The sequence below is a fragment of the Theropithecus gelada genome, chromosome 19 (genome assembly GCF_003255815.1).
Source record: "Theropithecus gelada isolate Dixy chromosome 19, Tgel_1.0, whole genome shotgun sequence".
Taxonomy (NCBI): domain Eukaryota; kingdom Metazoa; phylum Chordata; class Mammalia; order Primates; family Cercopithecidae; genus Theropithecus; species Theropithecus gelada.
This window is the reverse complement of record NC_037687.1, coordinates 16594453-16607966: the sequence shown is the minus strand read 5'-3', so window position 1 is coordinate 16607966 and position 13514 is coordinate 16594453. Positions and strand designations below refer to the sequence as shown.

Here is a 13514-nt window from a genome sequence, read left to right as displayed (position 1 = left end):
CTGATCCTGGGTTATTTTTTCATCATGTCTCTTGGTCTCCTTTAATTTGAATTAGTTCCTCACTGCCTTTCTGTGTCTTTCATGACATTGACATTTTTGGCAAGTCCAGGCAGTTGTTTTGCAGAACGTCCCTTAGTAGGATGGTCTTCTGGTTTCTTGTGACCAAGTTCAAGTTGCGAATCTCGGGCAGGATCCGCAGAAGCGATACTGGATCCTCCCCAGTGCCTTGTATCGGAAGGCACCCGGCATGGGTTTGTCATGTTGCTGGGGACATTAACAGGGTCCAGTGGTTCAAGCAGTGCCTGCCTGGGTTCCTCTTTTGAGGGTCCTTTTCTAAAAACCCTACTTGGGATTAGGATTTAACGGATGTAATTTAGGGGGACACTGTTTAACCCATAACAGCAACTGCCTGTCCCAGGGACTGAGGCCATACATCAGTGATGCATGAGCATGTTGGAAGGGTTTGGGGTTTGCTGGAAGATTTGCTTACTGCATCTGTGTCTTCATTACAGCTGGAAGCCTACATCCAGGTGAGTGGCCTCTGTCCCTCCTCGGCTTGGACTTGGGGCCCGGGTAGCCCATCTTCTGCAAGATCTGGTGTGTCTTCGCTCACTGTCTGCCTTCTGGGTTGAGCCACTGTACCTTACAAGGCTGGGACCCAGCCTCTTCTATCCTGGTCCCTGGGTCCACCCTGGGATGGGCTGAGTGTGTGTCTGTCCGTTTCCTTTTTTTTTTGAGATGGAGTCTTGCTCTGTTACCCAGGCTGCATTGCAGTGGTGCCGATCTTGGCTCACTGCAACCTCTGCCTCCTGAGTTCAAGCGATTCTCCTGCCTCAGCCTCCTAAGTAGCTGGGACTACAGGCATGTGGCACCATGCCCAGCTAATTTTTTTTGTGTGTGTCTTTTTTGGTAGAAATAGGGGTTTCACCATGTTGGCCCGGCTGGTCTCAAACTCCTGACCTCAGGAGATCCACCTGCCTCGGCCTCCCAAAGTGCTGGGATTACAGGTGTGAGCCACCACGCCCAGCCACGTCCATTTCTAGGTTTGTACACAGCTCCCTAAATGCGGAGGCAGGCCCAGCCCGTCCCCTTCTGCTTTTCAAATCCTTCTCTATCCAGAGCTTTTTACTTTTTTGCCCCGGGGTTAATGATTAATCTTGGAACCTTCGCTGCATGGTTGACATGCCTGAGAGAGGACTGGGAAAATCCTTACACTGGGCACACGCTGGGCTAGCCCAAGTTCACTCCATGTGTCTGCCTCTCTCCACCACCAACAGGACCCCCGAGGCTCTCGGATGATAGAGTGGAGACACTTGAAGCCGTTCTGCTGCGGTAAGTTTCTTCCTCTGGAGTTTGGGGGCTGCAGATGTGATAAACCTTCCAGGAAAATAGAATATGCTCTATCTGGGGCCCCCTCCCTAATGTACCCCCACTACTGCCCCAGCTGGAGAGGACCAAGGAGGAGTGGAGGGCAGGTACCCACCTGGGAGGTGATGATGCCATGGGTTTGGATCTAGGAGCCTCAGCCTGGCCCACAGCGCCTTCCCTGTGGATTTGGACCCTCTGCCCATGTTTCTCTGTGCCCAGGACTCAGGCGGGGCTCCGGCTCAGAACTCAAGACCTTTCTGGAATACTGGAGCACCTGCTCTCACCTTGTTTTTTTTATTTTTTGAGACAGAGTCTCTCTCTGTCACCCAGGCTGGAGTGCAGTGGTGCAATCTTGGCTCACTGCAACCTCTGCCTCCCAGGTTCAAGCGCTTCTCCTGCCTCAGCCTCCCGAGTAGCTGGGATTACAGGTGCACGGCACCATGCCCGGCTAATTTTTGTATTTTTAGTAGAGACGGGGTTTCACCATATTGGCCAGGCTGGTCTCAAACTCCTGACCTCAGGTGATCCACCTGCCTTAGCCTCCCAAAGCGTTTGGATTACAGGCGTGAGCCACTGTGCCCGGCCTGCTCCCACCTTCTTCCTGCTATGGGTTACAGATTTTGTCAATCCCATTCCATGAGACATTTTTTTTTTTTCCAGCTAGAAGTCAGAAGGGACTTTGCTTTTTTTTTCTTTTCCTATGACTAGGAGGACTATGTAATTGACATACCCCACTTTGCTTTGGCTGTGAGGGGTGCGATGCCTCAGGAGAGGGCAGGGGATAGGTAGGATGTGGGGAGTCTGGGGATGGCCATGCACACACCTGGGCTGTCCAGAAATAGGGTAACAGTAGAACCACAGCCAGGATCAGGGAGGTCTCTTGGTGAGCCTTCCTCCTTTTGTCTCCTGTCTTGGGTCTCAGCCTCTTTTCTTCATCTTCCTTCTTCTTTCTTCTTTTTCCTCTTCCTTCTCTTCTCCTCCTCCTCCTCTTTCTTCTTCCGTCTTCTTTGGGTCTCAGCCTCTTTTCTTCTTCTTCATCTTCCTTCTTCTTCTTTCTCCTTTTTCCTCTCCTCCTCCTCCTCCTCCTCCTCTTCTTCTTCTTCTTCCTCTTCTTCTTCTTCCTCCTCCTCCTCCCCTTCCTCCTCCTCCTCCTTCCTTCTTCTTTCTTCTTCTTCTTTTTTTAGACAGAGTCTTGCTCTTGTCACCCAGACTGGAGTGCAGTGGTGCGATCTCGGCTCACTGCAATCTCTGCCTCCCGGGTTCAAGCCATTCTCTTGCCTCGGCCTCCCAAGTAGCTGGGATTACAGGCACGTGCCACTAGGCCTGGCTAATTTTTGTATTTTTAGTAGACACAGGGTTTCACCATGTTGGCCAGGTTGGTCTTGGACTCCCAATTTCTGGTGATCTGCCCACCTTGGCCTCCCAAAGTGCTGGGATTACAGGCGTGAGCCACTGTGCCTGGCCTCAGCCTCTTTTCTTCTGTTCCATCTTCCCTGTCTGCCTTCTTTACTCCCTCTTGTTCGCTCAATTGCTCTCTCTGTATCGCAGATATTTGTTGGGTACCACATAGATACTGCCATGGAGTGAGCTTTCAGCCCAATGCGGGGAGCAAACACGAACTAAACAGCCTGGATAATGTCAGTTGTGATGAGTGCTAGGAAGGAGAAGTTCAAAACTCAGAGAGGGCAAACAGGGCTGTATCCCATCCTGGGGTGGCAGAGACAATCCTGGAAGGCTGCCTGGAGGAGGATCCTTTTCAGCAACAAAGAAGGAACGGGGGACGGCCAGGCAAAGCAAGGGGGCCAGGAAGCATGTCCCAGGCAGGGACCCGATGTATGGGAAGGGCTGTGGATGTCTAGGGGAGTGAGGTTGGAGACAGTGGACAGGACAGAGATGTTGAGCGCTGAGAGCAGGGGTGACGCTGGCATGAACCAGGGAAGAGAATGGACTTGATCTTTTTTTTTTTTTTTTTGAGACGGAGTCTCGCTCTGTCCCCGGGCTGGAGTGCAGTGGCCGGATCTCAGCTCACTGCAAGCTCCGCCTCCTGGGTTTACGCCATTCTCCTGCCTCAGCCTCCCGAGTAGCTGGGACTACAGGCGCCCGCCACGTCACCCGGCTAGCTTTTTGTATTTTTTAGTAGAGACGGGGTTTCACCCTGTTAGCCAGGATGGTCTCGATCTCCTGACCTAGTGATCCGCCCGTCTCGGCCTCCCAAAGTGCTGGGATTACAGGCTTGAGCCACCGCGCCCGGCCGATCTTTTTTTAAAAAACTTTTTTTTTTTTTTTTTTAAGAGGCAATTTCTGTCTCATGTTGTCACCTAGGCTGGAGTGCAGTGGCGTGATCATAGCTCACTGCAGCCTCTACCTCTTGGGTTCAAGTGATCCTCCCACCTCAGCCTCTTGAGTAGCTGGGACCACAGGCACAAGCCATCAAGTCCAGTTAATTTTTAAAATTTTTGGTAGAGACGGGGTCTCAAGATGTTGCCTAGGCTGACTTGATCTTAAGAGCACAGAGTTGGGGAAGAGGTCAACCTCCTGTTTAAAAAAAACCATTTGGGGCCTAGCTTGGTGGCTCACACCTGTAATCCCAGCAATTTGGGAGGCTGAGGTGAGTGGATCACCTGAGGTCAGGAGTTCAAGACCAGCGTGGCCAACATGGGGAAACCCCGTCTCTACTAAAAATACAAAATTAGCGGAGTGTGGTGGCAGGTGCCTGTAGTCCCAGCTATTCAGGAGGCTGAGGCACAAGAATCATTCGAACCCGGGACATGGAGGTGGCATGAGCTGAGATCATGCCACTGCACTCCAGCCTGGGCAAAAGAGCGAGACTCTGTCTCAAAGAAATAAAAAAATAAAAAAAAATTCTTTGGGATGTGTGTAGACCCATGATTCTCAACCAGGGTGACAGTGCCCCTCTGTTAGGGAGCATTTGGCAAAGTTGGCCACAGACCCCTTACAAAACACGTGCTCAGGACACACATCCCTGAATGTCCTCTAACCATCAAAGGCCCACTTTGTCTGAATATGCGGAGGAAAAAGCCGTTTTAGCCGTCACATCTTCCGGCTCCAATGTGATTGGGAGAAGCCGTGGGCGCTGCTGTGGGTTTCGGGTTCTGTCGTGAGACCCAGGGGAACCACTCTTCCCGTCCCCTCCCTGTATGGCCCTCCCCATATGATCACTGGGGACAGGTGGAGCGTGTCACACTCAGGAGTGGAAGATCCCCTGGCAATGCCTAGAGTCAGTGTGCCCTTTCCAACTCCTCCACGGCTCCCAGTGAAGACAGAGCTGCGGACGGGGCTCAGAGGCACAGGTGCAAAGCAAATGCCAGCTCCCATGTCAGCGGCTGATGGTGTTTCCGGGGGGATGTTTGGGGGAGAGAGTGCTCTGTGCTAAAGTGTGTGTGTGCTCTAGTTCAGTTAGGGGGTGGTTCTCACAGAGGGGTGGGGAGTCGGGTGGGAGATTCTGCCCCCAGGGGACATTGACAATGTCTGGGGACATTTTGGCTTGTCAGGACTTTTGTGGAAGACAAAGGGTGCAATGGGCGTCTGGTGAGTGGAGGCCAGGGATGATGCTCAGCATCCCTCAGTGCGCAGGACGCCCCCGCACCACAATGAATGATCTGGCCCTAAATGTCAGTAGTGCTGGGGCTGAGAAACCCTGTCCTGGCAGGAGACCCTGTCTGTCTTGTCTGTTTCTCTCTCTGTCTCTCTCTCTCTACATATATATATAACATATAATGTATATAACATTATATATGTTATATAATGTATATAACATTATATATGTTATATAATGTATAATGTTATATAATATATAACATATATGTTATATATACATTATATAACATATATAATATATAATATAATATATAACATAATATATAATATAGTAAAATATAATATGTAATATATAACATTATATATAGTATAACACAATATAATATATATTATATATGACATAATATATATTATATATGTGTTGTGTGTGTGCGTGTGTGTATATATATGTGTGTGTATGTGTGTGTACATATGGGATTTCCTCCCAGGGGTGACTTTGCCCCCTAGAGGCGATATTGGCAATGTCTGGGGGACTTTTTTAGGTTGTTAGATTGTGGGGGGCATTGGTACTACTGGCATCTGGTTGATGGAGGCCAGGGATGCTACTCAGTATCCTACAGTGCACAGGATGCCTCCACCCCAGAGAGCCATGCGACCCCAGGTGTCAGTAGCGCCCAGGCTGGAAATGACTCGGGCTGGGGGGGATGGAGTGGATGAGCTGGGCTGGCTCATTTCCCTCGTTTGTCCAGCTCACTGCCTGCCCCTGGTCCTGGCTGCAAGGCTGTCCCAGGAACCCCAGGTCCAATCTCTTCCTGCATCCCTTTGAAGCCCGCCAGGGTCTCAGATCTGCTCCGCTGGTGGGCTCCTGCAGAGTCCTGCTCTGCGCAGACCCCGCCAGCTTCTCTGTGGTCTCCAGTTCTCCTGGGGGGCTGCCCAGGGAAGGAGAAGGAGCAGGTTCCTGGCTCCCTCTTCCCGTACCTCCCTGTGCCCGTGGCTCTCTGAAAATGCCCTTGCCCAGGCACAAAGGGGTGTCTCTCTTAACACAGGCATCACCAACCTGAGCTTCCCCTTGTCCGATCAGCCTGTGTTGGGAGAATGGTTCATTTTTGCTGAAATGCAAGGCCACACGTACAACAAGTCTTTTGAAGTTCAGAAGTATGGTAAGTTGGAGAATCTCAGGGTCTTGGGATTTCAGATCTGGAAGAAACCTTAGAAACTGGTGAAGAAGGCTGGGTGCAGGTATCTCGCCTGTAATCCCAGCCCTTTCGGAGGCCCAGGTGGGCGGATCACTTGAGGTCAGGAGTTCGAGACCAGCCTGGCCAACATGGTGATACCTCATGTCGTTACTAAAAATACAAAAATTAGCTGGGCGTGGTGGCATGTGCCTGTAATCCCAGCTACTTGGGAGGCTGAGGCAGAAGAGTCACTTGAACCCAGGAGGCAGAGGTTGCAGTGAGCCAAGATCGCACCACTTCGCTCCAGCCTGGGTGACAGAGTGAGACTCTGTCTCAAAAGAAAGAAAGAGAGAAAGAGAGAAAGAGAAAGGAAGGAAGGAAGGAAGGAGAGGGAGGAAGGAGAGGGAGGAAGGAGAGGGAGGAAGGAAGGAGAGGGAGGGAGGGAACTGGTGAAAATGGCAGTGAAGAAGTGGAGGATGACCGGAGTCCTCTTTTACTGAGGGCTTGTGATGATTGGGTATAGTTTCAGGGGATGGTCCTAGACTCTTGCTTTTTTTTTTTTTTTTTTTTTGAGGCAGGGTTTCACGCCCATCACCCAGGCTGGAATGCAGTGCAGTGGTGTGATCCTGGCTCACTGAAGCCTTGACTTCCCAAGTTCAAGTGATCCTCCCTCCTCAGCCTCCTGAGTTGCTAGGACTACAAGTGTGAGCCACCACACCCGATTAATTTCTGTATTAGTAGAGACAGGGTTTTGCCGTATTGCCCAGGCTGGTCTCGAACTCCTGGCCTCAAGCAATCCTTCCGCCTCAGCCTCCCAAAGTGCACTCTTGCCTTTTATAGAGAAAAAGTATTGTAGGCCAGGCATGGTGGTGGCTCACACATGTAATCCCACCACTTTGGGAGGCCGAGGTGGGAGGATCGCTTGAGGCCAGGAGTTTGAGACCAGCCTGGACAACATAGTCCCTGTCTGTACAAGACTTTAAAACAATTATCTGGACGTGGTGGCACCTGCCTGTAGTCCCCGCTACTGGGGAAGCTGAGGCGGGAGGATCGCTTCAGCCTGGGAGATCAAGGCTGCAGTGAACTGTGATTGCACCACTGCACTCCAGTTTGGGTGACAAAGTGAAACCTTGTCTTAGAAAAAAAAGATGGCCGGGCACAGCAGCTAATGTCTGTAATCCCAGCATTTTGGGAGGCCGAGGTAGGTGGATCACTAGAGGTCAGGAGTTCAAGACCAGCCTGGCCAACATGGTGAAACCCCATCTCTACTAAAAATACAAAAATTAGCCAGGCGTGGTGGCTTGTGCCTGTAATCCCAGCCACTTGGGAGGTTGAGGCGGGAGAATCGCTTGAACCAGGAGGAGGAGGAGGCTGCAGTGAGCCAAGATCGTGCCACTGCACACCAATCTGGGATTCACAGCGACACTCTGTCTCAAAAAAAAAAAAGGGATTCTTTTTTTTTTTTTTTTTTTTTTTTTTTTGAGACTGAGTCTGGCTCTGTCGCCCAGGCTGGAGTGCAGTGGCCAGATCTCAGCTCACTGCAAGCTCTGCCTCCCGGGTTTACACCATTCTCCTGCCTCAGCCTCCCGAGTAGCTGGGATTACAGGCGCCTGCCACCTCGCCCGGCTAATTTTTTGTATTTTTTTTAGTAGAGACAGGGTTTCACCGTGTTAGCCAGGATGGTCTCGATCTCCTGACCTCGTGATCCGCCCGTCTCGGCCTCCCAAAGTGCTGGGATTACAGGCTTGAGCCACCGCGCCCGGCCTTTTTTTTTTTTTTTTTGAGGCGGAGTCTCACTCTGTCGCCCAGGCTGGAGTGCAGTGGCCAGATCTCAGCTCACTGCAAGCTCCGCCTCCTGGGTTTACGCCATTCTCCTGCCTCAGCCTCCCGAGTAGCTGGGACTACAGGCGCCCGCCACCTCGCCCGGCTAGTTTTTTGTATTTTTAGTAGAGACGGGGTTCCACCGTGTTAGCCAGGATGGTCTTGATCTCGTGACCTCGTGATCCGCCCGTCTCGGCCTCCCAAAGTGCTGGGATTACAGGCTTGAGCCACCGCGCCCGGCCAAAAAAAAGGGATTCTTAGGCTCCTACAAGAGTTCTCTCAGGACCCGATTCTTTCTGGTTTTCTGGTGGCTTCAGTGTGTCACCTCGGCCCCTGGTGACAAGATGGCTTGACACTCCCAAGGCTGAGTCCAGAAGCAATTGGAGAAGTCAGTTCTCCGCTGCAGTCACCCCGGGGATGCCCCTTGTTGGCTCCCAGGGTCACAGGGGCTGGGAGGAGCCTCCTGGCCTCGTGTCCACCCTGGGATAGGCTGGAATCCACTACACTCTAAGCACGTGGTCTGAAAGTGACAGGAGGAGGCCCCTTGAGGAAAATGGGGTCCTGGTCCCCCAAAGATGAGAAATAGATGCAGCCCACAAAATCCCCAGGGCTGCTCAGCAGAGCGGTGTGGGTGGGCACAGTGTCAACCTCGGCGGTGGCCAGGTGCTGTGTCCTGCACCTTGCACGGGTGTCAGGGCCCCTGAGGCCACCTTAGGGACAGAAGCCAGCCCCTCCTCTCTGCTTTCTTTCTTCAGTGTTGCCCAAGTTCGAGCTCCTGATTGACCCGCCCCGGTATATCCGAGACCTGGACGCCTGTGAGACAGGCACTGTGCGGGCCAGGTGAGAAAGAGGGGCCCCTGGGGCACACTGCGGGGGCCCTTCCCCTTCCCCAACCATCACACTGCTCCCTCAAGGTCGTTCCCCTCCTCTGCTGCCTCCCTCCCTCCCACATGGGTGTGCCCCTCCCTTCCTGGTTCCCTCCTCCCTGGGATGTGCCCCTCCCACTAGCATCTCCCTTTCCTGTGACTCTCCCCTGTGGGTGCTCCCTCCTTAGGATGTGCCCCTCCCCTTAGAGTATCTCCCTCCTCCCCCAGGCTCCTCGCCTGTGGGCGCCCCCTCCCCGGGGTGTCCCCCTCCTCCTAAAGTATCTCCTTCCCCGCTGGGCTCCTCCCCTGTGGGTGCCCCCTCCCCAGGATGTGCCCCCTCCCTAGAGCATCACCCTTTCCCGTGCCCCTCCCCTGGGGGCGCCCCCTCCCTGCAGTGTACCCCTCTTCCTAGAGCATCTTCCTCTCCCCTGGGCCCCTCCTTTGCCCTCCCCTTCCCTCTCCCCCGACAACTGTGCTTCCCCCTCCTCCTACAGGCAGCACTTCTACCATGGCCTCCCTGCTCCCCCAAGGGTGCCCTGTGCCCCGCTCCCTCCCTCCCTCGTACTTGGTGTCTCCCTGCCACATGAACCTCTTGCACTGTAGCCACCGCCTGTCTTCGTTCGCATGCTAGTGTCCCCACCCTTATGAACACACCCCTGTCTCTCCAAAGCATGCCCCTCTCCCACTGTGTGTTCCTTACTCAAGTCCTGCCCTTCCCCTCTAAAATCTTCCCTCTCCAAAGGTCTCTCCTCCCCAAGGAATGCCCTACCCCCAGGACGTGCCTCTCCTGCACTAGCATCTCCCTTCCCCAGGGCGTCCCCTCCCAACCCCACCATGTTCCCCCCTCCCCCAGAGCTGCTCCCCGCCCTCTGTAGGCCTCCCTGGCACAAACAGCACCCGCAGCCAGCGTGCTGACCCGAGAGGGGTTGATCCTTGTTGTTTTTTTTTCAGACGGAGTCTTGCTCTGTCGCCCAGGCTGGAGTGCAGTGGCACAGTCTCAGCTCACTACAACCTCTGCCTCCTGGGCTCAATCGATTCTCCTGTCTCAGCCTCCCGAGTAACTGGGATCACAAGCATGTGGCACCACACCCAGCTAATTTTTGTATTTTTAGTAGAGACGGGGTTTCACCATGTTGGCCAGGCTGGTCTCGAACTCCTGACCTCAAGTGATCTGCCCACCTTGGCCTCCCAAAGTGCTGGGATTACAGGCATGAGCCACCATGCCCGGCCTGCACTCTCTCATTTTGCTCCTGTTCCCCATGCACCGGCATTCCCTCTGCATCAGGAGTGACATACAGACATTTAAAGTTTCACCATCACTCCTCCGAAGGTAGTTTGATTCCCATTCTCTAGGTGAGGAAACTGAGGCTCAGAGAAGCCCAGTCCCTGGTTCAAGGTTGAGCTTAATAGGGCGCTTAGGCTCAGGTGCCCCTCAGGGACCCACAGTCGCTCATGCCTCTGCACTACTCTGCTCCAGAGGAGCACCAACCTAGCCTTCTCAGTTCCAGAGTTCCTCTCTGACCCTCGGTCTCTTTTTCTGTCCACCTGGAGGCTTGGTGCAGAGGATCGGAGGGCCTTGGCATCTTCTGTCCCGACTCCAGGCTGCGGGGGGGCGGGGTGGGGCTGTCAGGACTGGATGCAGGGTGGGAAGGGAGCTGCATCCGTCACTGTACTAGTGGCCACACTGTGCCAACCTGGCCTTCCTGAGGCTGGGCCCTCCCTGCCATCTTGGCTGTGAAATTGAGCATGCTTTATCCTTTTGTTCCAGGTATACCTTTGGGAAACCCGTGGCTGGTGCCTTAATGATCAACATGACTGTTAATGGTGTGGGGTACTACAGCCACGAGGTGGGACGCCCCGTCCTCAGAACAACCAAGGTGAGAAACAGGGACCCCTTCTACCCCCGACTCAACCCCCAGGTTCACCTCCAAGATCACGCATTTTATTTTACTTTCTTTTATTATTATTATTTTATTTACTGCCTTTAAAAAAATTTTGATTAGAGACAGGGTCTCACTATGTTGCCCAGGCTGGTCTTGAACTCCTGGGCTCAAGCGATCCTCTGGCCTTTGCACCTGAAAGTGCTGGGATGACAGGTGTGAGTCACCGCTGTTTTACTTTCTGAAACAGTTATATGGCAGGGATTTTTCTGATGATAAAATTCCTGCAGGCTGAATATAGAGACTTTAGAAAATATAAAAAGGAAGAAAATAAAGATAACTTGCTTCTCCAATAGGTGGACACAACCACTATCGATATTGTGATGTGTTTCCTCACAGGTTACTGTATGTAAAGTTAAAAAAAAAACCACCAATTTGGCCGGGTGTGGTGGGTCATGCCTGTAATCTCAGCACTTTGGGAGGCTGAGGCGGGTGGATTACTTGAGGCCATGAGTTCGAGACCAGCCTGGCCAACTTGGTGAAACTGCGTTTCTACTAAAAACACAAAAATTAGCTGGTCATGGTTGTGCATGCCTGTAATCCTAGATACTCAGGAGGCTGAGGCTGGAGAATCACTTGAACCCTGAAGGCAGAGGTTGCAGTGAGCCAAGACTATGTCACTGTACTCCAGCCTGGGCGACAGAGCGAGACTACACCTCAAAAAACAAACAAACAGGCCGGGCGCGGTGGCTCACGCCTGTAATCCCAGCACTTTGGGAGGCCGAGGCGGGCGGATCACAAGGTCAGGAGATCGAGACCACGGTGAAACCCCGTCTCTACTAAAAATACAAAAAAATTAGCCGGGCGCGGTGGTGGGCGCCTGTAGTCCCAGCTACTCAGGAGGCTGAGGCAGGAGAATGGCATGAACCCGGGAGGCGGAGCTTGCAGTGAGCCGAGATTGCGCTACTGCACTCCAGCCTGGGCGACAGAGCGAGACTCCGTCTCAAAAAAACAAACAAACAAACAAACAAAAAAACATGAATAAACACTAATTTTATTCCTTGGAGTCCCAGCTTTTAATATTTGGAAGGCAGAGGCAGGAAGATCTCTTGAGCTCAGGAGTTCGAAGCCAGCCTGGGCAACATAGTGAGATTCCCATCTCTAAAATAAAATAAAAATGTAAACAATTTTATTGAGATATCATTCACATTGCATACAGTTCACCCACGTAGAGTGTACAGTTTGATCATCTTCATATGGTTGCAGAGTTGTGCAACCAATGCTGTTATCCAATTTTAGAATTGTTCCACCATCCTTCCCTACATCCTTCATGTCCTTTTGTAGAGAATCCCCATTTCGCTCCTCCAGTCCCTGGTAACTACTAATCTGTTTTCTGTCTCTGTGGATTTGCCAGTTCTGGACATTTCTGTGAATGAATCATACACTATATGTCCTTTTGTGTCTGGCTTCTCTCACTCAGCATCATGTTTTTGATGTTCATCTACATTGTAGCAGGATCAATACTTCATTCCTTTTTTATGGCTGCATCATATTCCCTGGTACAGATGGACCACAATGTGTTTATCCCTTCATCCAGTGGTGGACATTTGGGTTGTTTCTGCTTTTTGGCTATTATGTCTCATGCTACTATGAACATCCCTGTGCAAGTTTTTCTGTGGACCTACGTTTTTGTTTCTCTTGGGTTCGTTCCTAGGAGCAGAATTGCTAGGTCAGAGGGTAACACTGTGTAACCTTTTGAGGAAATGCCAAATTGTCAATGTGGCTGCACTGTTTTACATTCCCACATGTTTAAAGTTTTGTAACCTTTTTTGGTCTTTCAGCATAATGTTACATTGTGAGTGGGCAACTGTACAACAGACACCCTCCTTCCTGGAGATTCCCATCCCTCTGTAGGTGCCCTGACATTAACCCTTTCAGCACTGGCTCTTCCTCACCTCCCACCCAAAGCTCCTTCTTAGTCCCTTTCCCACCTGGGACGTATCTGCTCCAATGGGTTCCCCTCTCTTATATCTGAGATATCTTTAATTTAATTTAATTTAATTTAATTTAATTTAATTTAATTATTTATTGAGATGGAGTCTCGCTGTGTCTCCCAGGCTGGAGTGCAATGGCGTGATCTTGGATCACTGCAGCCTCTGCCTCCTGGTTCAGGCAATTCTCCTGCCTTAGCCTCCCAAGTAGCTGGGATTACAGGCACGCACCACCATGTCGGGACAATTTTTGTGTTTTTAGTAAAGACAGGGTTTCACCATGTTGGCCAGGTTGGTCTTGAACTCCTGACCTTAAGTGATCTACCCCCGCCGGCCTCCCAAAGTGCTGGGATTACAGGTGTGCGCTACCACGCCTGGCCCATCTCTCTGCTCTCTGAGGCTTCTCTTCCATGGATTGGACACCATAACCCCCCACCTCTCCCATTCCTGCCACTGGCACCTTGGAGAATCCCAGCCATTCTCCTGGGAGGCTACCAGCTCATGGTCTTTGTCTTAGTTCTGTCATTTCTGGAGTGATTTACTCCACAGCTCTTTCTGAATAAGGATTATTTGCCAAGTCCCAGGGTGGGATCCTGAGATAGGAATTGAATGAGGGAGTTCTGGTTCCCCAGAGTGGGGCTGAACAGGTTCAGATGCCCCCTCTGTTGCCTGGGCTGTGGGAGATTGTGTCAGCATGGGAATCTCTTTCCTCTTTTTTTTTTTGAAACAGTCTCGCTCTGTCTCCCAGGCTGGAGTGCAGTGGCTGGATCTCAGCTCACTGCAAGCTCTGCCTCCTGGGTTTATGCCATTCTCCTGCCTCAGCCTCCCCAGTAGCTGGGACTACAGGCGCCCGCC

The 13514-nt window shown here is 51.9% G+C and overlaps 1 protein-coding gene across 1 annotated transcript in view; it reads left to right on the top strand.

The window, feature by feature from the left end:
* CPAMD8 (C3 and PZP like, alpha-2-macroglobulin domain containing 8) overlaps window positions 1–13514 on the top strand; it is a 119593-nt gene that overhangs the window by 16977 nt on the left and 89102 nt on the right. The window contains exons 6-10 of the mRNA XM_025367428.1: window positions 513–530; window positions 1278–1332; window positions 5973–6086; window positions 8678–8762; window positions 10557–10665. Coding sequence (XP_025223213.1) covers window positions 513–530; window positions 1278–1332; window positions 5973–6086; window positions 8678–8762; window positions 10557–10665 — 381 coding nt within the window. The remainder of the gene's footprint in view (window positions 1–512; window positions 531–1277; window positions 1333–5972; window positions 6087–8677; window positions 8763–10556; window positions 10666–13514) is intronic.